At 45.7% G+C, this 26,099-nt stretch overlaps 1 protein-coding gene across 1 annotated transcript in view; it reads right to left on the bottom strand.

Annotated features, from left to right (window-relative positions):
* ATP13A1 (ATPase 13A1) overlaps window positions 1–26,099 on the bottom strand; it is a 52,760-nt gene that overhangs the window by 8,750 nt on the left and 17,911 nt on the right. The window contains exons 13-24 of the mRNA XM_073555689.1: window positions 20,490–20,647; window positions 20,238–20,413; window positions 19,111–19,221; window positions 17,797–17,922; window positions 14,557–14,668; window positions 13,445–13,644; window positions 10,723–10,819; window positions 10,104–10,285; window positions 9,862–9,976; window positions 9,330–9,526; window positions 9,110–9,252; window positions 7,254–7,365 (exon numbers count right to left, since the gene is read on the bottom strand). Coding sequence (XP_073411790.1) covers window positions 7,254–7,365; window positions 9,110–9,252; window positions 9,330–9,526; window positions 9,862–9,976; window positions 10,104–10,285; window positions 10,723–10,819; window positions 13,445–13,644; window positions 14,557–14,668; window positions 17,797–17,922; window positions 19,111–19,221; window positions 20,238–20,413; window positions 20,490–20,647 — 1,729 coding nt within the window. The remainder of the gene's footprint in view (window positions 1–7,253; window positions 7,366–9,109; window positions 9,253–9,329; window positions 9,527–9,861; window positions 9,977–10,103; window positions 10,286–10,722; window positions 10,820–13,444; window positions 13,645–14,556; window positions 14,669–17,796; window positions 17,923–19,110; window positions 19,222–20,237; window positions 20,414–20,489; window positions 20,648–26,099) is intronic.

Below are 26,099 nucleotides of genomic sequence, written 5' to 3'. Positions count from 1 at the left end.
TGAACTAGTGAAATTATATACATCTCTTTGGTGTTCACACTGCATATTGTTTTTGCAGCCTCCCATGAATATATTATTATATGGTGTTTACATGCGTTTTGTCTCTCATATTGATCCAGCACCTTTCTTTTTAATGTTGTGATATTGGTATTTAAATAAAGATGGTTTTTTACAAGGTACCATTGTGTGGAAACTTCTTGTACATTGTTCTATGAGGTGACCACAAAAGTAATTATTGGTATGTTGTGGTACTATAGCCAGTATTATATATTAATAGCTGGTTTGGGCAATTTTTGTGAATACCGTGTCCACCATCGTAGTGACTCTCTCACCAGTCCTGACAGCCTTATGAGTCTGTCGAGCGAAGCCTGACTGTCCCATACTGCGAGGATCTGCTTTTGTAACGGTCTCGAGTGGGACTGGGCCCATCTGACACACGGAATGCAGGCGGTCATTAGGCCCAGAAACTCCATTGCCTCTCTTATGGAGGCGCGATGCTTTAAGAGGTCCCTGACTCTGTCCTGAATGGTCTTCTGCCTGCGCTTTGGTAGCAGGGATATCCTGTCTTGTGAGTCTAAGAGAACTCCAAGGAAGACCTTCCTGCACTCTGGTATGAGGTCTGATTTTTGCCAGTTGATCACCCAGCCGAGGAACTCCATTAGAGTTGTTGCTCGGTCCCTGTCTCGGATGAGCGCTTCTTCGGATACTGCCACCAGGAGGAAGTCGTCTAAGTACGGGATGATGACAATACCCTGACTTCTCAGGAAGGCCACTACCTCTGCTACCAGCTTTGTGAAGATTTGGGGGGCCGAAGCCAGCCCGAATGGAAGGCATTGGAACTGGAAGTGGCAGGTCCAGGTTGGCAATTTGACTGCGAATCTTAGTAGATTCTGGGATGAGGGATGGGTAGGGACCCGATAGTACGCACTCTTCAGGTCGAGGGTGCACATGACAGCGTCCCTGTCTATTAACTGTATTGCGGATCGAACCTCTTGTACCCGACCCCAGGTATTTAGAGGCTTTAAATTTATAATAGTCCGGGCCTCGCCGGATGGCTTTGCAATGGAGAACAGGGAGGAATAGTGTCCCCTTCCCCTTTCTGTCAGGGGAACTGGTACAATAACCTCTGACCTGATCATGTCCTGTATGTCTGCCCACATTGCTGAGTCCACCGGGACTACGGTGGGGGTAATATATCTGTCGGGGGGAGGTGAATAGAGCTCTATACGTAGCCCTCCGCGATGGTTCTGAGGACCCACTGATTCTGGGTAACTCGGGACCAATTTGTTGCGAAGTCTTCCCCAAATACCTATGGCGTCATTGCCTCCTAGACGTGGAGGTTGACGGAAAAAGGGAGCCTTTGCTTCTCCCACCTTGGCCCTGGGGGCTTCTGTATGAGCCTCTATTGGACCTGACCTGGGCTCTAGAGTCGGTCTGTCTCCTATAGAACGGGCATCTCCGAAAGGGCTGGGGTCGCTTAGGTTTTTCTTCCGGGAACCCCTTATTTTTGTCGGACACCAGCTCTAAGATATTATCCAGGGCTGGTCCGAATACTCTTAAACCTGAGAAGGGAAGGGAGCAGAGCTTCGCTTTAGAAGCGTTATCTCCTGACCAAGATTTAAGCCAGACTGCTCTTCGTGCCGCATTAGAAAGGGAGCTGTTTCTTGCTGCAAATCTTACTGATTCGGCCGACGTATCTGATAGGAACGCTGTGGCCGACTTCATGAGGGGAAGGGAAGCTAGGATCTCGGACCTAGGAGTCTTATTGGTCAGGTGTTCCTCCAACTGCCCCATCCATAAAAACATAGATCTGGCCACCGAGGTGACTGCTATGTTAGCCCTGATAAGGGCAGCCGAGGTCTCCCAAGTTCTTTTTAATAGAACGTCCGCCTTCCTGTCCATCGGGTCCCGGAGACTTGATGAATCCTCAAACGGGATGGCGGTCTTTTTGGTGACCCTGGCTACGGAAACGTCGATCTTCGGGACTTCCTCCCATGATCGTGTTTCCTCGGGATCTAACGGCAGTCGACCTTTAAAGTCCCGGGATAGCACCAGTTGTCTTTCTGCCTCCTTCCACTCCTCGCGGACCATTGTCTTGATGTACTCACTTACGGGGAACACTATCTGTGTTTGAGATACGAGTCCTCCAAACATCAGGTCCTGTCTAGATTGTGGTTTAGGAACTTCCTCCATCTGCATGGTGTTCCTCACCGCCTGGACCAATTTGTCCATGTCCTCTAGTCTTAACAGGTATTTCCTGCCCTGATCATGCTTGTCTGCCGGGATCTCTCCTTCCTCCTCTGGATCCGAGTCCCGGAAGTCTGACCCCTCCTCGAAGTCTGGTTCGGATAACTCAGCCTCCCACCTTGGACGCTTTCAGCTGGCCCTGGACTGGGGGACCGCCGCTGTGCAAGGCTGACTCTGGAGGCCTGGACTTCTTCCGGTATCAGAGATCTCATCTCGGATAGGAGGGACGGCTGCTCATCTCCTATCACCCTTGACGTGCAGGGCCCGCAGAAGGTTTTGGCATAGGTGTCTGGCAGCTTTACCCTGCATACTGGGCATCTGAGAGACTTAGATGTGGCCTTGGCGTCCTGCTCCTGGCCTTTGGGGCAGAGGGACTCCCCACCGGAGAGTTTCGGCCCTGGGCGTCTTCACAGGGGGAAGGATTGGACTGGCTGTCTGATCCCCCTGGGCCCGGTAAGCACTGCTGCGCTTCCTCTCGCATGTCCCTCCAGGCAGGGACAGGAAAAACACTGAGGGAGACGGGCTGGGACGGGACCTTTTAACCTCTCGTGTGCTTTTCCTGTCCCTGTAAGGAGGAGGAGGACGTCCTCCATGGTGCTGTCAGGGGGACGTCCTGGAAAATAGCCTGATGTGACTGCCCTGTAGGGACATAAGGAAACTACTTAAAGCTTGTTCTACGGCTAGCAGATCCTTCAAGTTAGAGGAGTAATCCTGCTCAGACAGCATCCATACCCCCTGGACCCACATATCCACCATGTGCTGTAGACTGAGCCCTCGCGGGCAGGGTCCCCTCTCCTTATGTACTTGTGTGTCGCTTGTCTTACACGTTTATTATACTTGTCTATAATTCCCCTTTTCACATGTAAAGCGCCATGGAATAAATGGCGCTATATAAATGCATAATAATAATAATAATAATAATAATAATAATAATAATAATAATAATGTGCGACCCCCCAGCCTTTGGGACTAGCATCCGTAGTTACTACGTGAGAGATATGATTTATCCAGGGAACTCCCCTACGTAGGTTTGACACGTGTAACTACCATCGTAAGGATGGTATGGTAGCAGTGGACAAGGAAAATTTACTTTCTAGGTGACCCTCTAGTCAACGAGCATTGTGCAATACAGTCCACTGCAGGGTTTTGGTGTGGTATTGGGCCCAAAGAACCGCCGGAATACATGATGTGAGTGAGCCCAACAGTGGCATTGCCCCTCGTAGCGTGACCGACTGGTTTTTTATCACTCTGAGTGGATGTCGTCGAATACTGTACACTTTTGACTCCGGTAGCCAACATTCCTGCGTTTTAGAATCTAGGACAAGACCCAGGAACTCCTGTACTTCAATGGGCTGTAACTGTGATTTTTTAAAATTGATAATCCATCCTAACTCTTGTAACCTGGATATTACTTTCCCTAATTGGGCGGTGCAGTGTGATTCTGAGTGTCCAACAATCAACAGATCATCTAGACAAGGGATCACAAGAATGTCCTGTTCATGTAAATGTGCCATGACTTCTGCCATTACTTTAGTGAAGACTTGGGGCGCAATAGCAACCCCAAAGGGAAGTGCTCTGAATTGGAAGCGATTTATTACCCCACCCAGTGAAACCGCTACCCTTAGAAACTGTTGATGGTCTGCGTGTATTGGGACATGATAATAGGCGTCCTTAAGGTCTACAACCACCATGAAACACTTGTTGAATAGCAGCTTTATAGCGAATTAGTGGGAATTTATTGAGGCTTTTGAGATTAATGATAGTATGGAAGGAGCCATCTGGCTTCTTGACCAGGAAGGGGGGGGGGGGGGGGAGTAGAACACTTTACCTCTCTGTACCGCAGGAACCTTCACTAAGACCCCCTTCTCAGATTCCAACGCCCGTTGTTCTGTAGGTGAAGAACGGATGGAAGTTAGGAGAAACTTGTCGTGAGGAATTCTCTGAAACTCGAATTTTAGCCCTGTCTTGATAATACTCAGAATCCATAGGCTACTTGAAATATTTGACCAGGTCGGGTAGAAGGCTAACAGGCTACCGCCCACCTGGTCCGTCAGTCATTGTGGTTTTCTGCGGTCACGGGAGGCATTGGACATATACCCTCTACCTTTCTTCTTGCTGTCATATCGGGCCTTCTCCCTAGTTGAGCTTCTACGGTCGGACCACCTCCTGTTAGAGTCCCGTCTGTACGATGATCTTCCCAAGTAGGGGAATCGTTTTTTGTTATCGCCTGCCATCTCCAACAGCTCGTCCAGTACTGGACCAAATAAATGTACCCCTACACATGAAATGCCGCATAGTTTCGATCTGGCCCGCATGTCCCCCGACCAGCATTTCAACCATAAGGCTCTGCGGCCAGCATTGGAAAGGGCCGCTGACCTGACTGCTAACTTTACAGAGTCTGCTGACGCATCCAAAAGAAAGGCTGCTGCTCCCTGGATCATAGGAAGGGAGGAAAGGATTTCGTCCCCCAGGACTTTGTCGTTAAGTTGTTCCTCTAGACGGTCCAGCCACACCATTAGTGACCTGGCTGTGCATGTGGCTGCAATTGCTGGTATAAGGGCCCCTGCCGACGTTTCCCAAGTGCCCTTTACGAATATGTCAGCCTTTCTATCTAGTGGGTCTTTCAGATTACCCAAGTCCTCAAATGACAGGGAGGTTCTTTTACACACCTTGGCGACAGCCGCGTCTAGCTTTGGGGCTTTGTCCTATGAGGATGATACCCATTTGAGAAAGCGGCATCTCCTTTTGAATGCTGGTTGTAGTGAACCCCTTCCTCTCGGGTTTTTTTCCATTCCTTGTGATCAAGGAGTTGATTTTATCAATCACGGGAAAGGATCTGTGAGCCTTGGGGTCTAACCCCTTAAACATCATGTTCTGTATGGACTTCTCTGCCCGGGGTTCCTCAATCACCATAGTATTGTTCACCGCTTTCACAAGTCGATTAACCCGCTCCGGCGGAAAACAGGAGCGACCTGATCTAGCTTCGGAAGATGATAAGGATGACGGGGATGAGCCTGACCTTAGCTCCTCTGAGTCACTGCCTGAAATTGAAATAGGGGATCTAGGTTCTTTCCCCTTGAACCCTATCTCCCGAGATGGGAATCTAACTGAACCCCTGACCTCCTGTATGACCGTCTTCCTCAAGCTGGAAGTAAAGTCTGGGGTCTCCTCCACTACTAGATGCTGTATGTAGGGTCTGCACAACTTCCTTTCTTGGCCATCTGGAAGTGGAACCCCGCACTCGGTACAAACCCTGTGCTTAGCTTTAATGGAACATTTTTTCCCCTGATAGACAGGGAGAGAGGGAACATAAGGGGAACAGTACATCACTAAGTGAACTTTCTCGTAGATCACTTACCCCTGACTTGTAACAGAGTGGTACCGTAATCTGAGGGGGGTCTTTCTTAGCCGCTGATACATCTCTACGGCTTAAGGACTTCTCCAGCTTTGCCTTCTGACGGCTTTTAGTTCCCCCAGCGCGGCTACTGCCACTGGACCGCTGCTGGGAAACCTTTACATAAGGTTTCTCTGCAAGCTGCTGTTGCGGCGGTGGCTGCTGCTCCTCTTGCTACTCTGGTGACCTCTGGTGCGCTTCGTGCTCCGGTGACTCCATCCTGGAAAATGGGCCTAGAAGCATCTGGCAGCCACTTCAGCCATCCTTATATAGCTGGCCACTCCTAGGTACCGGATGGGGTCAGCAGGCATTATCCTGATTGGCCTGCCGGGTGCACACTGAGTGCTGCCGAGTGCCAAATTTCCATTTTTTTTCACAAATAAATGCAAGTCATATCAAAGAAATTTTACCGCTGTCATGAAGTACAATATGTCACGAGAAAACAGTGTCAGAATCACCGGGATCCATGGAAGCGTTCCAGAGTTATGACCTCATAAAGGGACAGTGGTCAGAATTGTAAAAATTGGCCCGGTCATTAACGTGCAAACCACCCTTGGGGGGAAAGGGGTTAAGTATCTATAGTTACAACCACTAGCAACTAGCCAAGTATCTCAGAGATTGTAACCATGGATACCTAATCTCCTGCAATGCCTGCACATGAGGAAAGAAGCAGTGAATCAGAAGAACTATACTACATTTTTAATTGGAGGTATTTGCAAATATTGTTATTAGTACACCTACTACATATTGGGACAGGATCTCGGAGATGGGAATACCACTTTAAGCCAAATGTAAAAGATTTAGAAAAGTTACAGCTCAGCCCCAATACCAGGCACACCCAGGACAGCCGCGCAGTTGTATCTGAAAGGAAACGTTTTATTTTACTATTCTAAGAAGTAATTACTTTTATGCCATTTTCACATTTTTTTATGATGGAAAAAACACATTATTTGCAAAGTTTATTTGCTGCAAACAAGTTATTTGGAAAAAATGAGTAGGACTAAATTCCGTGCATGGTTTTGGCACTTTTCCACTTTTTTGGGGTTGATAATGCCCAAGATTGGCTTTTATATGGGTTTTCAGAGACTTCTCTATAGAAAGAAGTTAGCATGGAATCCGTGTGACATTTCCACTGTGTGAACACGCCGTTAAGCTTCCCAAGATGCAGTGGACCACATCTTGGTGCCCACCTCAATTAGGAGGCAAAAATGATGTTTGACAGAGAATAAAGTGATTACGTCTGCATCAAAGTCAATGTTAATGGCTTGAATCCCATTTTCCAGGGCTTCAAACTTACTGACCATAGGCTAAAACGCGATGCGCCCGCCTAACTAAAGCCGCCACATGCAGATTCGTCCCATTTCATGTGCCTTCTCCATGTTCGGATCTAAAAATTTGCGGCACAGATTCTGCGACAGATTTTTCCCGTGGAAGAATCCACTGTGTGAACACGCCCTAAAATATAAAAGGGGCCGTCTCCATTGATACATCTGCCCAGAATCCCTGATGGAGCAGATGGAGGTCACCGACAGAGGGAGAAGGAGGCTTCTGCTGTCAAGTACCCTCGGATTGGCCTGTGATGGCCGCATAGTAAATGCAACAAGCCACGTACCTTATAGTTAATGGCGAACGTGGCCATCTGCATGGCCATGGACATGATGTATACCGTGCTGTTCACCAGGCTCGGCTCAAACTCCTTATACAAGTCCACAAACTCGTCCTTCCTGCAGAAGAGAAACGATAGCGGCACACATCACGAGGCGGCAAAAATCCCTCCAATCCATCAGTGGGACCTCCCTTCAATATTCCACATTTTCAGACAGTTACGTAGAAAAGCTCAGCCTGAAAAATGGACATGAAGTCCAAAATAATACAAAAACAGCGCCACACTTGTGTTCGGTACAGTCGGACAGCTTTGGTGAAGTGAATGTGGCTAATCCGCAGTACCACATGCAACCTTAAGACAGGGGTGGCGCTGTGATAAAAAAAAGAAGAAGCAGCACCCGTCGTACAACTATTACTACCATCATCCCACAGGTTAAACTTTCTACCTATCTCAGGAACAAAAGAAAATAAAAATACTGGAAATGGAAAAACAATAGCATTTACATTAGGTAAAAAAAAAATTACATACAGGTACTTATGACAAAGGGTTGGGTCCTTTTTAAAGAGCACCTGTCATCATTTTTTTTTTTAAAATACACCACACGGTTACTAAGCTATGGGTCTTTAACACAAAGGCTATGTGCACACGTTGCAGAATTTCCGCGGAAATTTCCGTGGGAATTCCGAAATTCCATTCCGCGGGAAATCTGCGAGAAATCCGCATTTTAAATTCCCGCGATTTTCCCACGGAAAAACTAGCGTTTTGCAAGCGTAATGAGCTTGCAGAATGCTAGCGTTTTCTAAGCGATCTGGAGCATCGCTTGGAAAACTGATTGACAGGTTGGTCACACTCGTCAAACATAGTGTTTGACAAGTGTGACCAACTTTTTACTATTGAGGCTGCCTAGGCGGCATCAGCAGTAAAAAGAGCGTCCCGTGCAGCGTTCCCGATCATCGCGATGCTCCCAGCAAGTCCTGTTCCCAGGGATGCCTTGCGATAATGACCCCTTAATGACATCGCGGTCTTGCGAGACCGCTATGGTATCGCGAGACCTCGACGTCATCAAAGGTCATTGTCGCAAGGCATCCCTGGGAACAGGACTTGCTGGGAGCATCGCGATGATCAGGAACGCTGCATGGGACGCCGGAAGGTGAAAATATCACGATTTTTTATTTTAATTCTATTTTTTACAGGATTATGGTACCCAGAGCCCGGTGGACAGTCTCCTCTCCTCCGGACCATGGGTACCATCCGTAAATGTTCTGCTTACTTTTCGCATGGTGGGCATAGCCACATGCGGAAAGTAAGCAGAACAATGCATTCCTACGCAGCATAAAAACAGCATGTGCGGAATGCCATAGGATTGCATGTGATGCTTTTTTTTGCGTTTTCGAGGCAAAATCGCACGTTTGAAAACGCAAAAAAACGCTACGTGTGAACACAGCCTAAGTTGTAATTTTTATGGTCTTCACAAAGGGGCGTGGCTCACAGATCCTCCGGGGCGTGTTTTTAGGCTGCTTTGTGAGTCACGCCCCCTTGGAACATACCATAAGAATTAGCAGCAAATAAAAAGGCCCCATATCTCCAGAACCATATGGCAGGTATATAAAAAATAATAATAATAAAATCATAATCTGGAATACACAAGGGAGGATCGGGAATAAAATAAGAGCACAAACTGGCCACTTTTGGCCTGGCCTGGAGACAGGTCCCCCTTTACGTTCCCCAATTGTATTGATATTATTGGGCAATAAAGGAGGTGATAGATTTTATCATAATTGCAGTCTTCCTTTAGAATGCAGTGGTTTTATAGGAGATTAGAGGGGCTGTCCTGGGTGAGGTCATAGAGGTTGGTACCTTACCTGGGTTCGGTTCTTTCGAGCGCCCCTTGGTATAAGTAGATTAGGCTCCCGAAATGAACGAAGAACTGCAGGAGCACGGTCAAGATGGTGTACAGGTTGAAGATGTTGGGCAAAGGACGCTCCTTGGAGAGGTATTTCAGGGGCTGAAAAATGGGAAGTAAAAAGGGTCAAAACAAGGGAAAGATAACAGCTCCCACCACTGCGTGAATACAAAACTTACCTTGGAGCGGGAGATGAAGAGGAAACAGCCGGCCAGGAGAAGTCCTTGTAATGTCGCCTGGAAATCGCTAAACTTGACCCCCTCCAGATACAGGACGCTCTGACCGTAGGCCAGAATAAGGGCGTTCAGCGCCAGGATCTTAAACATCTGCAGCGTCGTCACCAGGGTGCATCGTCCTTGCTTGATAACAAGGCAGACTGTGGGAAACAGGACACAAGTGATACAGATTGGTCTGACCATATACAGTAGTCTGGACTGAAAAGCTGCCGCTCAGAGGTAGTGATCATAGTCAGGAGGGTGGCGGTAACACAATCACTAGGATCGGGCACCCTGTGATCACATCTCAAGGTGGAAGGGGTGATAGGTGCACAAATCAATGCCCAGCTGGAATCAGGGACTGATGTAGTTTTTGGCTGGACAGCATCAGAGACCGCTCTGGTGGCACTTTTAGAGACGTGTCGTATAACACTGCCGGCACCCACCGCGTTACCAGGTTAAATAACGTGACCACATACACAGGGTATACACTCACTGCACTGTATGGACGACAGCTTAGAGGTGAATGGTGCAGCAATGCTGGCATCTCCGAGCTTCACCACCTGCACCTGATCCTCCTCCAACTCCTTCAGGACCTGACTGATCCTCTCCTGGAAAGAAGCAGAGCACAAGCCGCAATGTAACAAGATGGCAGTTACAGGATGGCTGGGGTAGCATGTATGGGCTGAGCACAGGCGAGTAGCATACAAATGGACCTGCCCTCATCGCAAATCTCACCCGCTGCTGCGCCTGTTGCTCCTCTCGCTGAGATATGATCCGGTTCCTCGCTGCCCTGGACGTAGGCTTGATGGAGTTGCTGGAGAATGTAGGTCCAGAAGGTCTGCCATCTGTCAACGCCTCCCGCGGCTTCCTCTTTTTTTCAGGTAGGCGTTCAGGAGCGTTGGCGAGTAGCGCTACCCCTGAGAGAACAAACCTGATGTCAAGTCCTCATGTATCAGCCAGGACACAGTGACCATCCAGGCCCACAGCTTCTACTACTGCAGGCCATCTAATGACCATCATTGTGTAAGAAAATGGCAGAAGGAGGCTTTGCTGTGAAAACAGGAAGTGGTGGGTGTAGTCGTGGGGTGACAGCCTGATGAGGAAGGAGATGGGGGCCGCTAGGGTCACTAGTTGAAAGTAGTATCTGGGGAAGTGGATCTGAAGGCCCCATTTCCACTGGTATCTCTGTCGAAACTGATGTCTTGTGGGGAAGGTCAGACCGTTTATTGTGTATGTGAGCCCCCAATTATTAACTTTATTTTTACAACTCCTGATTCCCAACAATCACCTTTATATAACATTTGTCCAGAAGTGCTCACAGCAATCACATCCTCATCTCCAGCACTTTACTCACCCACGTTGGCATGCTTTAATGCCCCCACATCGTTGGTCCCATCGCCACACATCAATGTGATGTATCCCAGCTCTTTCAGGCTCGTAATCACAAACTCCTAGGGAGAGAAATCTGATCAGTGTCTATGATCTGGTACAGTGATCTAGGAGAGCACACGGTGCCTCCATCTTTGACAATTCGGAGTCTGATCGAAAATCTCGTATCACCAGGAAGGAAGACCTCTGGTGTTATTTATTTATATAGCACCATTGATTCCATGGTGCAGTACATGAAACGGGGTTATATCAAAATACAAATATCACTTACAGTAAACAAACTAACAATGACAGACTGATACAGAGGGGAAAGGACCCTGCCCTTGAGGGCTTACATTCTACAGGATGGTGGGGAAGGAGACAGTAGGTCGAGGGTTGTAGTAGCTCGATGGTGTTGAGGTGGCCGTGTGGTCATTGCAGGCTGTAAACTTTTTTTGAAGAGATGGGTCTTCAGGTTCTGTCTGAAGGATCCAAATGTGGAGGATAACCGGACGTGTTCGGGCACAGAATTCTAGAGGATGGGGGAAATTTGGAAGAAATCATGGAGGCGACTGGGTGAGAAGCGAATAAGCGTGCAGGATAGAAGGAGGTCTTGGGAGGACCGGAGATTACGTGAGGGAAGATATTGGGAGATTAGTTCAGAGATATAGGGAGGGGAAAGGTTGTGGATGGCTTTGTAGGTCAGTGTTAGTAGTTTAAACTGGATTCGCTGGTGAATTGGGAGCCAGTGGAGGGATTTGCAGAGGGGAGGGACAGGGGAGTAGCGAGGAGAGAGGTGGATTAGTCGGGCAGCAGAGTTAAGGATGGAGTGGAGAGGTGCGAGAGTGTTAGAAGGTAGGCCACAGAGGAGGATGTTGTAGTAGTTGAGGCGGAAGATGATGAGGGGATGTACAAGCATTTTTGTAGAGTGAGGGTTGAGAAAAGGATGAATTTTGGAAATATTTTTGAGCTCGAGGCGACAGGAGTTGGCGAGAGCGTGGAGGTGCGGTTTGAAGGACAGGTCAGAGACAGACAAGGGTTACTCCGAGGCAACAGATTACTGGGACAAGGAAAGTGTGACTTCATTTATTGTGATAGATAGATCAAGCAGGAAAGGTATGCGAGATGGAGGAAAGATAGTTCAGATTTGTCCACATTGAGCTTGAGGAAGCGAAAGAAGAAGGAGGATATGGCTGATAGACACTCTGGGATTCTGGCCAGCAGAGAGGTGACGTCTGGGCCAGAGAGGTAGATCTGGGTGTCATCAGCATAAAGGTGGTACTGGATGCCATAAGACTTTATAAGTTGTTCCAGGCGAAGGGTATAGATTGAGACGAGAAGGGGTCCTAGGACAGAGCCTTGAGGGACACCAAAAGAGGGCGAGATGAGGAGGTAGTGTGGGAGTAGAAAACGCTAAATGTGCGGTTGGTTAGGTATAAGGAGATCCAGGATAGGGCAAGGTCTTTGACACCAAAGGAAGAGAGGAACTGTAGTAGGATGCAGTGGTCAACTGTGTAGAAGGCAGAGGACAGGTCTAAAAGGAGGAGTATAGAGAAATGTCTATTAGCTTTGGCTGTAAGTAAGTCGTTAGTAAGTTTGGTCAGGACACTTTCAGTGGAATGGTGGGGACGGAAGTCAGATTGTAGGTTGTCGAAGAGGAAGATAGATGCAAAGTGAGAGGAAAGCTCACTGTGGACGTGTTGCTCAAGGAGTTTGGAAGCAAATTGGAGCAAAGATATGGGGCGATAGCTGGACATAGCGCTCAGGTCAAGAGATGGCTTTTTGAGGATAGGTGCGATTGTGGCATGTTTGAAAGAAGAGGGGAAGATACCAGAAGTTAGTGACAGGTTGAAGAGATGGGTTAGGGATGGGATTAGTGCAGTGGTGAGATGGTGGGATGGGATAGGGTCAAGCGCACAAGTGATGAGGTGTGATTTTGAGAGAAGATGAGCAAGCTCTCCTTCAGTGATTTTGGAGAGGGAAGTTATGGGGTTAGGGCATTGGTCTGACATACAAAGGGGTTGTGGTGGTCGTACTACAAAGACTTGCCTTGTTTGGTCTATCTTATTTTTGAAGTTCGTGGCAAAGTCCTCGGCAGAGATTAGGGAAGTCGGAGGGGGCAGTGGTGGGCGGAGGAGGGAGTTAAAAGTGTTGAACAGCTGTTTGGGGTTGTGGGATAAGGAAGATACAAGGAATGTAAAGTAGCCCTATTTAGCAGAGGTGAGAGCCGATTTGAATGCGAGTGTTGCTTGTTTGAATGAGGTGAAGTTGTGGTATTATTCAAGACCTGTGATATCGGGTCCTGACGTTGCGGGTGCTGTGTCACCTACTACTGTGTGTTACAACCGACTACAACAGCTGCTGTTTAACCACTTTAGATGCCGTTGTCCATAGCTGTTGGTGGCGTCTAAACGGTTGCATCCAGGGGAAAAGTCCTGCTAAGCCATATACATATAAAGTATGAGCAATTCACATCAAATTATGTAGTCTACATGATATATGCAGAAAAAAAAAAAAACACCAGAAGTGGGGGTTTTTTATGTGGTCACCTCACCTCTCACCAAAAATTCTGGTAAAACATGTAGCCAAAAAGGCTCAGCTTGCCGTGCTAATATGTTAAGATTTCATCTGATTGGATCGATCTCATGGCAGAATTCTCCTTTAATCTGACAGCGAGCTTTCCTAAATGGCCCAGCTTTCCTACCTACCTTTTGTTTGGGGGACACTCGTGCGAACACCTGAGTGTGTGGGATGAGAGCGGACAGCAGCTTGGCCCGGGTGGAGTGCAGGTAGGACAGGCCCTCCCCGGTCAGGCATAGGTAATACTTCTCAGTGAAGGCGGCCACAGAATCGGGGAAAGCGGACAAAGATACCGTGCCATCGATGGATTGCCACCTCCAGTTGGCATCTACGGAGGAGAAACGAGACATATAGAAAAACGAGCCAAGTTATTAGTTATGCGGTTACTAGTGTTAAGGTGTAATCTGCGGGTGCTAGCAGTGTCTTCGGCGTGCTTGAATACTATGCGAGTCCCCGCGGCTGCATATCTCGCTGTTAGACAGCCTCAACACATGCAGGGAATGCCTGTTTATTAGACAATCCATGCATGTGTTGCAGCTGTCTAACAGCGAGATATGCAGCCGCGGGGACTGGAATAAATTTATCAAGCACGCCGAAGACACTGTTAGCACCCGAGCATGCTCAGATAACACTGCTGTATACTGTATATGACATTTATAGTACCTTTTGTGCGATGATCAAAGTAACGACAACTTTGGAGTCTCCAGTTCTATCTTGTACTATTTACCGCGTGCGTTACTTTATATTTTTATCTATTTGTTAAAAATAAATATAATATTTATAAAATATATAATAAATATATAGTATATAAAATATGTAATATTAAATATTATTTATCTATTATATATTTATATATCTATTTTTCTTTTTTTTTTGTAATTGGGAAAACAGAGAGGAGTTCAAAACTTTTTAGTTTTTGTAAATGTTTTTTTCTTTCACTTTTTGTTTTCCATACCTCTACAGGACTTGAACCTGCGATCATTTGATCACTTGAATTATATACAGCGATGCAACAGACATGGACAGCGGCATTTAAATAGTTAAGTTAATGGCAAGCGCTGGCTGTGTAACGTAGCAGGCGCCTGCCTGGCTCAGCTCCTGAGCTCACCCTATACACCCATACCCAATATATTGGTGCGTTCTCTGCCAGAAAAGGCTGAAATTAAAGGCGCAGTCTGATCTAAAATACAATGCTCTTAGTAATGGACATAATAGAAGGAATTCTGGTCGTGGCGCTGACCTTTAGCATCATTACTAGCCTGGAGGATGAGTGTGTCCTCCTTCACGATGAAGCTGAGTTCCTGCGCCACGTGACAGGCGGTGAGAGGGTTGTCTCCAGTTATCATCACAACCTGCAAAAAGGGAGATACGGTCAATCTGTCGTATATATCCGATGGGTATAAGAGCGTAGGAATTATATCTGTGCTAATAAAGCCATATACTGGGCAATAGATTTTTCTTTACGTGATGCCTCTGCCATTCTCCTCAGGTGCCACTTACAGGGGCTTCTCACAAAATTAGAATATCATCAGAAAGTGAATTTATTTCAGTTCTTCAATACAAAAAGTGAATCTCGTATATTCTATAGAGTCATTACACACAGAGTGATCTATGTCACGTGTTTATTTCTGTTAATGTTGATTATGGCTTACAGACAATGAAAACCCAAAAGTCATTATCTCAGTAAATTAGAATACTTTATAACACCAGCTTGAAAAATGATTTTAAAATCAGAAATGTTGTCCTACTGAAATGTATGTTCAGTAAATGCACTCAATACTTGGTCGGGGCTCCTTTGGCATCAATTACTGCATCAATGCAGCATGACATGGAGGTGATCAGCTTGTGGCACGGCTGAGGGGTTATGGAAGCCCAGGTCGCTTTGATAGCAGCCTTCAGCTCGTCTGCATTGTTGGGTCTGGTGTCTCTTATCTTCCTATTGACAATACCCCACAGATTCTCTATGGGGTTAAGGTCAGGTGTTTGCTGCCAATCAAGCACAGTGATACCGTTGTGTGTACACCAGGTATTGGTACTGTTGGCAGTGTGGACAGGTGCCAAGTCCTGCTGGAGAATGACATTTCCAACTCCTAAAAGCTTGTTGGCAGAGGGAAGCATGAAGTGCTCTAAAATGTCCTGGTAGACGGCTGCGCTGACTTTGGTCTTGATAAAACACAGGGACCTACACCAGCAGATGACATGGCTCCCCCATCCATCACTGATTGTGGAGACTTCACACTAGACCTCCAGCAGCTTGGATTGTGGCCTCTCCACTCTTCCTCCAGACTCTGGGACCTTGATTTCCAAATGAAATGAAAAATGTACTTTCATCTGAAAACAACACTTTGGACCACTGACCACAGTCCAATTCTTTTTCTCCTTGGCCAGGTAAGACGCTTCTGGCATTGTCCATTGGTCATGAGTGGCTGACACAAGGAATGCGGAACCTTGTAGCCCATGTCCTGGATACATCTGTGTGTGGTGGCTCTTGAAGCAATGACTCCAGCAGCAGTCCACTCCTTGTGAATCTCCCCCAAATTTTTAAATAGCCTTTTCTTAACAATCCTTTCAAGGCTGCGGTTATCCCGGTTGCTTGTGCACCTTTTTCTACCGCACTTTTTCCTTTCACCCAACTTTCCATTAGTATTCTTGGATACAGCACTCTGATCAGCCAGCTTCTTTAGCAATGACCTTTTGTGGCTTCCCCTCCTTGTGGAGTGTGTCAGTGACTGACTTCTGGACATCTGTCAGGTCAGCAGTCTTCCCAATGATTGTGGAGCTACTGAAACAGACTAAGGGACCTTTATAAACGCTTAGGAAACATTTGCAGGTATTTTTTGTTAATTATTCTTATTTACTGAGATAATGACTTTTGGGTTTTCATTGGCTGTAAGCCATAATCATCAGCATTACCAGAAATAAACACGTGAAATGCAGGGGTTGGACAAAATAAAGGAAACACCTGGAAACATCCACAAAAGTTAGTTTAATATGGTGTAGGTCCACCTTTTGCGGAGATTACAGCCTCAATTGTCCGAGGTATGGATTCATACAAGGTGTGAATTGTTTCCAAAGGAATTGTAGCCCATTCTTCAGTTAAAACACCCTCCAGTTCTTTGAGCGACGATGGCGGCGGAAATCGACGTCTAACTTGAATCTCTAAAATCAACCATAAATGCTCAATAATGTTGAGGTCTGGGGATTGTGGGGGCCAGATGAGATGATCAACTTCATTGCAATGTTCCTCGTGCCATGTTTTAACGATTCTAGCTGTATGAATTGGTGCATTATCATCCTGAAAGATGGCGTTCCCCTCCGGGAACAGTGCTGGAACCATAGGATGCACTTGGTCGCCCAAAATGCCTAAATAATCTCGGCTGTTAATTCTTCCATGAAGGGATATCTTTGGCCCGGCGGATCTCCACGAAATAGCACCTCAGATCATCACAGAACCTCCGCCATGTTTTATGGCTGGGAGAAGGCAGTCTGGATGGAATGCCTCTTTCGGCTGTCTCCAAACGTACACTCGTCCGGAGGTCGGAAATAGGGTAAACGATGATTCGTCTGAGAATATCACATGTTTCCACTGCTCGAGGGACCAATTCTGGAGGTTTCTACACCACTCTAAATGCTTGGAAACATTTGTCATTGAGAGCAGCGGTTTTCGAATTGCAGCTCTTCCGTGGAATCCAGATTTGTGCAGCTCCCGACGAACAGTTTTCATGGAAACTGGGTTCTGTAGGTGTTCATTGAGCTCAGCAGTGATTTTCAGAGCCGTGGTCTTGGGATCCTCGCGCACATTTCGCTTTAGAGTCCGACGGTCTCTCTCAGTCAACTTCGACGTTCGGCCAGACCTGTGCTTTGCTGCGGACGTTTTTCCTTCTCTTTCAAACGCAGTCATTACTTTGGAGACAGTATCTCTTGACACGCCAAGCATTCGGGCACTTTCTGTTACACTAGCGCCTGCCATACCAGCACCAACAACTTGGCCTCTTTGAAAATCCGAGAGGTCTGCCATTGGTATCAGGTTCTCATCAATGTTCTTACAATTCTGCAAAACAAACAGTTAATTTACATACACTTATCACATAACACAAATTTAAATCAACTATAAAACATTACCATATGTCACGGTTTGCATGTTTATAACATATTCGAAGATTATGATGCCAAAACGTTAGGCGTTTCCATTATTTTGTCCAACCCCTGTAGATCACTCTGTGTTTAATGACTCTATAGAATATAGGAGATTCAATTTTTGTATTGAAGAACTGAAATAAATTAACTTTTTGATGATATTCTAATTTTGTGAGAAGCACTTGCATCTCCCGCAGACACCAAAAACCCAGGAAAAACACAAGAGGGACAGCCATATTACCCCCGGACATATTAGATGTCTTAGACATATGGCCAAAAATTATGGCAGAAAACCCCTAGTAATCATGCTCCACCTGAAACCCCCCCACCACCGGTGACTTACATGGTGCGATGCAGTCTGGATCTCTTTGATAACGGCTTTGGAGTCTGCTTTCAGAGGACAGGACACCACAATGAAGCCGGCAAATCTCAGATCACACTCCAGGGTCTCCCTCTTGATTTCACGAATCTGAAAAGTGATAAAGGGAATGTGGATCCATCATACTCAGCATGGATCCTATAAAACGAGTCGCCAGTAGGTCAAAACAGTAAGGTTCCTTTAAACCTACGATATAAGAGAAAAGCCCTTGGTTCCAGTGAAGGGAAAATGTAATACTTCGACACAAGACAATAACTGTCGGTTCCAGATTTGTGGGAACAGTTTGGGGAAGGCCCTTTTCTGTTCCCCATTACTGTGCCCAGTGCACAATGCCCATACAGACATGACAGGAAAGGGCGTTGGTGGAAGAACATGGCTGGCCGGACCTCAGCCCCATTAATAAAGGAGACTAACTGCCTCCTCGCAACATCAGGGTCTGACCACAAAACATGGATTTTTTGAGTACTCACCGTAAAATCCTTTTCTCCGAGACGTTCATTGGGGGACACAGGTACTGTGGTAGCATACGCCCACAGTACCTGTGTCCCCCAATGAGACGAAGGAGAAACATGGATTTTTGTGAGTACTCACTGTAAAATCCTTTTCTCTGAGACGCTCATTGGGGGACACAGGTACTGTGGGTGTATGCTACCACAGTACCTGTGTCCCCCAATGAGACGAAGGAGAAACATGGATTTTTGTGAGTACTCACTGTAAAATCCTTTTCTCCGAGACGCTCATTGGGGGACACAGGTACTGTGGGTGTATGCTACCACAGTACCTGTGTCCCCCAATGAGACGAAGGAGAAACATGGATTTTTGTGAGTACTCACTGTAAAATCCTTTTCTCTGAGACGCTCATTGGGGGACACAGGTACTGTGGGTGTATGCTACCACAGTACCTGTGTCCCCCAATGAGACGAAGGAGAAACATGGATTTTTGTGAGTACTCACTGTAAAATCCTTTTCTCCGAGACGCTCATTGGGGGACACAGGTACTGTGGGTGTATGCTACCACAGTACCTGTGTCCCCCAATGAGACGAAGGAGAAAATGCACAAAAATTCCCATCGATGCCTCCAAAATATTCTCAAAAAAATGGAAATATAATGTGTAAAGGGGCCCACTCGATATTAATGTCTACGAAAGGGAGGTCAGAAATGCTCCTGTGGTGTAATGTGGAGGGGGCACATACTTTTCTCCATATAGTGTACGGATTTAGTCTGATTCCCCTACCCCAGCTGTTTTTCCAGGACTCACATGTGGATTGTGCCATTACCTGTTGATGACTGAGGTGCCCAAGCTCTTTGTACCCCAGGGCGAGGACCCGGGCCCCTTCTCTGGAGATCTCCGTGTGAACTTGGTTATAATACTCCGGACAATGAGAGAACTGACAAAAAAAAAAAAAACAACGGCGGCTTATTTACTGCACCAAACACCATAACTACACGTTATCACGTATGCGGGGGAGCGGTGAGAACTCTCTGATCACTGAGGGTCCAAGAGATAAATGGTAACTACCATAACGGGGGGAAAAAAAATCTACACTCTACAATGGCAGTTTTTCAGTCCTCTCAACCCCTCCACCCCCCAACCCAAAAAAAGCAATCAAAATGTATGTACTTCAAAATGGTAGCAAAAAACAAGCCCCCATGAGCTCAATCCATGCAACTCCACTGAGAAGTATTGGTAGGTGAGCTGTGACATCACTTATTGTGAATGGTCGATCCTGTGTTATTTACTGTATATAGAGGTGTTATCAGTCATTGTACAGGAGGAGGAGGTGAGCTGTGACATCACCTATTGTGAATGGGGGATCCTGTGTTATCTACTGTATATAGAGGTGTTATCAGTCATTGTACTGGAGGTGGAGGTGAGCTGTGACATCACCTATTGTGAATGGTGGATCCAGTGTTATTTACTGTATATAGAGGTGTTATCAGTCATTGTACAGTAGGTGGAGGTGAGCTGTGACATCACCTATTGTGAATGACGGATACTATGTTGTCTACTGTATATAGAGGCGTCATCAGTCATTGTACAGGAGGAGGAGGAGGTGAGCTGTGACATCACCTATTGTGAATGACGGATCCTATGTTGTCTACTGTATATAGAGGCGTCATCAGTCATTGTACAGGAGGAGGAGGTGAGCTGTGACATCACCGATTGTGAATTGTGCATAGTGTTAGCTACTGTACGCAGAGTTATAACCCATCATGGTAACCCTGCCTCTGATGATAATGAGCCTGCTGAAGACTTTCTGAAAGGAAAGGAAGTATCAGTGTAAACAAGCTTCAGTGGTCAGTGGACATCAGTATCTGAAGCTATACCCCATGGGGTGGGTCTACCTGCAGAGTGCCCCCACTAATCTCTTGCAGTCCCTTTAGGACGGTGCTGGTCACTCACCATCTTGTGCAGAGTCTCAGGAGCTCCCTTTACTGTGGCCACGCAGCACAGATCGGTGGTCCCGGGCCGCTCGTACGAGGCCAGCACGGACATGCGCTTTAGCAAGCTGGCAAAATGGAATCGCTGGTGGATTTTCAGGCCTTGGGTCTTAATGCCTCGAGGGAAAACCTTCTCATCTGTTGGTGGAGCAAAGTGATTTAGTATAAGAGAGAAACCATTCCTTACCCTGCTGATCGAGGACGCGCTGCTTACCTTTGGTGAGGGCCCAGTCCACAGCGGTCAGCATGGCCTTCTCCAGAGGGTCCCCCACCAACGTGCCGTCATCCAGCTGCACCAGGGAGTGACAGGTGGCCACAACTCTGTGTGTGTCAATGGGGATGTCCGAGATGGGCGTTATGTCCTTGCCATCTCTGCGGGGAGAGAGCAGACAGCGGCCATCACACTCCCCCATAGCCTAAAACTCAAGGACGGAGACAAGTCTCCAGACGCTTACCCCAATTTTCTCCTTTATCCACTTTGGCGCTTTTTTTACTTCCTTTTCTTTTTGACAGTGAATCTTATTTTTCTGTCCATGGAGCCGACAAAGGGCTTCGTTTTAGTGGAACAAATTGTAGCTTTGTAATTCATATTTTTACCAGAAAAATGTACTGAAGAGCGGGAAACAAGCCCCAAATGTGGCAAAATGGTGGAAAAAAAACCCCAAAAACATAAAAACACCCTGCCAACATGATTATCCAGGTCAGTACAATAAAAAAAAATAAATAAAAAAAAAGGACAAACTTAATTTTATTTTTTTTTACCTAACCCCTTAAGCCCCAAGGGTGGTTTGCACGTTCATGACCGGGCCAATTTTTACAATTCTGACCACTGTCCCTTTATGACGTAATAACTCTGAAACGCTTCCATGGGTCCCGGTGATTCTGACATTGTTTTCTCGTGACATATTGTACTTCATGTTAGTGGTAACATTTCATTCATATAACTTGTGTTTATTTGTGAAAAAAATGGAAATTTGGCGAAAATGTTTGAATTTTTATGCCCTTAAATCACAGAGATACGGCACACAAAAAACTTGATAAGTAACATTTCCCACATGTTTACTTTACATCAGCACAATTTGGGAACCAAATTTTTATTTTTGGTAGGAAGTTATAAGGGTTAAAAGTTAACCAGCAATTTCTCATGTTTACAACACCATTTTATTTTAGGGACCACATCACATTTGAAGTCACTTTGAGGGGTCTATACGATAGAAAATCCCCAAAAGTGACACCATTCTAAAAACTGCACCCCTCAAGGTGCTCAAAACCACATTCAAGAAGTTTATTAACCCTTCAGGTGCTTCACAGGAATTTTTTGAATGTTTAACCCCTTCACTACCAAGGGTGGTTTGCACGTTAACTCCCAGGCCAATTTTTACAATTCTGACCACTGTACCTTTATGAGGTCATCACTCTGGAACGCTTCCATGGATCCTGGTGATTCTGACATTGTTTTCTCGTGACATATTGTACTTCATGTTAGTGGTAAAATTGCATTCAAATAACTTGCGTTTATTTGTGAAAAAAACGGAAATTTGGCGAAAATTTTGAAAATTTCGCAATTTTCCAACTTTGAATTTTTATGCCCTTAAATCACAGCGATACGGCACACAAAAAACGTAATACATAACATTTCCCACATGTTTACTTTACATCAGCACAATTTTGGAACCAAAATTTTTTTTTGTTAGGAAGTTATAAGGGTTAAAAATTGACCAGCGATTTCTCATTTTTGCAACACCATTTTATTTTTAGGGCCCACATCACATTTGAAGCCACTTTGAGGGGTCTATATGATAGAAAATACCCAAAAGTGACACCATTCTAAAAACTGCACCCCTTAAAGTGCTCAAAACCACATTCAAGAAGTTTATTAACCCTTTAGGTGCGTCACAGGAATTTTTTGAATATTAAAAAAAAATGAACATTTAACTTTTTTTCACAAAAAAAATACTTCAGGTTCAATTTTCTTTATTTTACCAAGGGTAACAGGAGAAATTGGACTGCAAAAGTTATTGTGCAATTTGTCCTGAGTACGCTGATACCTGATTTGTGGGGTGGAACCACTGTTTCGGCGCATGGCAGACCTCAGTAGGGAAGGAGCGCCGTTTGACTTTTTCAATGCAAAATTGGCTGGAATTCAGATCGGACGCCATGTCGCGTTTGGAGAGCCCCTGATGTACCTAAACAGTGGAAACCCCCCAAGTGACCCCATTTTGGAAACTAGACCCCCCAAGGAACTTATCTAGATATGTGGTGAGAACTTTGAACCCACAAGGGCTTCACAGACGTTTATAACGTACAGCGGTACAATTAAAAAATCATATTTTTTCCACAAAATGATCTTTTCACCCCCAATTTTTATTTTCCCAAGGGTAACAGGACCCTAAAAGTTATTGTGCAATTTGTCCTGAGTATGCTGATACCCCATATGTGGGGGTAAACCACTATTTGGGCGCATGGCAGAGCTCGGAAGGGAAGCAGCGCCATTTGACGTTTTTGGCTGCAATTGAGATCGGACACCATGTCGCGATTGGAAAACCCCTGATGTACCAAAACAGTGGAAACCCCCCACACATGACACCATTTTGGAATCTAGACCCCCCAAAGGAACTTATCTAGATGTGTGGTGAGAACTTTGAACCCCCAAGGGCTTCACAGAAGTTTATAACGTACAGCGGTACAATTAAAAAATCATATTTTTTCCACAAAAATGATCTTTTCACCCTCAATTCTTATTTTTCCAAAAGTAACAGGACCCTAAAAGATATTGTGCAATTTATCCTGAGTGCGCTGATACCCCACATGTGGGTGTAAACCACTATTTGGGCGCATGGCAGAGCTCGGAAGGGAAGCAGCGCCATTTGACGTTTTTGGCTGGAATTGAGATCGGACACCATGTCGCGTTAGGAAAGCCACTGATGTACAAAAACAGTAGAAACCCCCCACAAATGACACCATTTTGGAAACTAGACCCCCCAAGGAACTTATCTAGATGTGTGGTGAGCACTTTGAACCCCCCAGTGCTTCACTGAAGTTTATAACGTCCGGGCGTGAAAATAAAAAAATCGTATTTTTTCCACAAACATCATCTTTTAGTCCCAATTTTTATTTTCCCAAGGGTAACAGGAGAAATTGGACCCCAAAAGTTGTTGTCCAATTTGTCCTGAGTATGCTGACACCCCATATGTGGGAGAAAACTACTGTATGGGGACACGTCGGGGCTCGGAAGGGAAGTAGTGACGTTTTGGAATGCAGACTTTGATGGAATGGTCTGCGGGTGTCATGTTGCTTTTGGAGAGCCCCTGATGTACCTAAACAGTGGAAACCCCCCACAAGTGACCCCATTTTGGAAACTAGACCCCCCCACGGAACTTATCTAGATGTGTGGTGAACACTTTGAACCCCCCAGTGCTTCACAGAAGTTTATAACGACCGGGCGTGAAAATAAAAATATCGTATTTTTTCAACAAACATCTTTTAGTCCCGATTTTTTTTATTTTCCCAAGGGTAACAGGAGAAATTGGACTCCAAAAGTTGTTGTCCAATTTGTCCTGAGTACGCTGATACCTCATATGTGGGAGAAAACTACTGTATGGGCACACGTCGGGGCTCGGAAGGAAGTAGTGACGTTTTGGAATGCAGACTTTGATGGATTGGTCTGCGGGTGTCATGTGCGTTTGGAGAGCCCCTGATGTACCTAAACTATTGAAACTCCCCACAAGTGACCCCATTTTGGACACTAGACCCCCCACGGAGCTTATCTAGATGTGTGGTGAACACTTTGAACCCCCAAGTGCTTCACAGAAGTTTATAACGCCTGGGCGTGAAAATAAAAAAAACATATTTTTTCCGCAAAATTATATTTTTGCCCCCAATTTTTTTTTTTCCTAAGGGTAACAGGAGAAATTGGACCCCAAAAGTTGTTTTGTAATTTGTCCTGAGTAGGCTGCATGTAGGCTACATGTAGGGGTAAAACACTGTTTGGGCGCATGGCAGAGCTTGGAAGGGAAGGAGCACCATTTGACTTTTTCAACGCAAAATTGGCTGGAATTGAGATCAGACGCCATGTTGCCTTTGGAGAGCACCTGATGTGCCCAAACAGTGGAAACCCCCCAATTATAACTCCAACCCGAACCCCAACACACCCCTAAGCCTAATCTGAGCCCTAGCCCTAACCCTAACACTAGCCCTAACCCTACCCTAGCGGGAAAATGGAAATAAATACATTTTCTTTTAGTTTTATTATTTTTTCCTAACTAAGGGGGTGATAACGGGGGGTTTGATTTACTATTTATGGCGGTTTTTATGTTTGGCAGCTGTCAGACGCTAAAAGACGCTTTTTATTGTAAAAATAGTTTTTGCATCACCACATATTGTGAGCTATAATTTTTCCGTATTTTGACCCACCGAGTCATGTGAGGTCTTATTTTTTGCAGGACGAGTTGACGTTTTCATTGGTACCATTTTCGGGCACGTGACATGTTTTGATCGCTTTTTATTCCGATTTTTGGGACGCAGAATGAACAAAAACCAGCGTTTCATGAATTTCTTTTGGGGGGTGCGTTTACACCGTTCCGCGTGCGGTAAAATTGATAAAGCGGTTTTATTCTTCGGATCAGTATGGTTACAGCGATACCTCATTTAGGTCGTTTTTTTATGTTTTGTCGTTTTTTTGCAATGAAAACTATTTTATATAAAAAATAATTATTTTTGCATCGCTTTATTCTGCGAGCTATAACTTTTTTATTTTTTTGCGGATGACGCTGTATGGCGGCTCGTTTTTTGCGGGACAAGATGACGTTTTCAGCGGTACCATGGATATTTATATGTGTCTTTTTGATCGCGCGTTATTACACTTTTTGTTTGGCGGTATGATAATAAATCATTATTTTTTGCTTCGTTTTTTATTTTTATTTTTTAAGGGGTTCGCTAAAGGGGTTAACTAATGGGACAGTTTTATAGGGCGGGTCGCTACGGACGCGGCAATACCAAATATGTGTACTTTTATTGTTTTTGTTTTTTTTTATTTTGAAAAAATGGATTTATTGGGGAATATTTTTTTTTTTTTTTTACTAATTTATTTAGCGATTTTTTTTAAATTATTTTTAACACTTTTTTTTTTTTTTTTTTTTACTTTATTACCTTGTCCCAGGTGGGACATCACTGTCCTGTGACAGATCGCTGATCTGTCACATCACAGATCACTGTGACAGATCAGCGATCTGTCACAGGCAGTGCTGCAGACTTCCTCATGCCTGCGCTTTGCAGGCAGTGAGGAAGCCAGCTCCCTGCAGGCCCCCGAAGGCCCCCGTCGCCATCTTGGATCCGGGGGCCTGTAGGGAAAGAGCCCCCCGCAGCAGCGCTGCACATTGCGCTGCCGTGGGGGGCTCAGGGAAGCAAGGAGGGAGCCCCCTCCCTGCCGATGCTTCCCTTTAACTCCCGGTACACCGCGATCGTGTTTGATTGCGGTGTACAAGGGGTTAACGTGTCGGGGGCGGTCCGTGACCGCCCCTGACACATTGTGCCGGGTGTCAGCTGTGATAATCAGCTGACACCCGGCCGCGATCAGCGGCGCTCACCGCGTGGGCGCCGCTGATCGCTGGGACATAATATTCCGTCCATAGTAGTTAGGTCCAGGGTCACATGGACGGAATATTACGTCCATTGTAGGTAAGGGGTTAAAAAAAATAAAAATAAAAATGACCATTTAACTTTTTTTCACAAAAAAAATTACTTCAGGTCCAATTTTTTTTATTTTACCAAGGGTAACAGGAGAAATTGGACTGGAAAAGTTATTGTGCAATTTATCCTGAGTACG

Source organism: Dendrobates tinctorius, unplaced genomic scaffold (assembly GCF_039654945.1).
Source record: "Dendrobates tinctorius isolate UK_male_01 unplaced genomic scaffold, ASM3965494v1 ptg000228l, whole genome shotgun sequence".
In the NCBI taxonomy this organism is placed as follows: Eukaryota; Metazoa; Chordata; class Amphibia; order Anura; family Dendrobatidae; genus Dendrobates; species Dendrobates tinctorius.
Note: the sequence above shows the minus strand (reverse complement) of the source record. Positions and strands in the feature narration are given on the sequence as shown.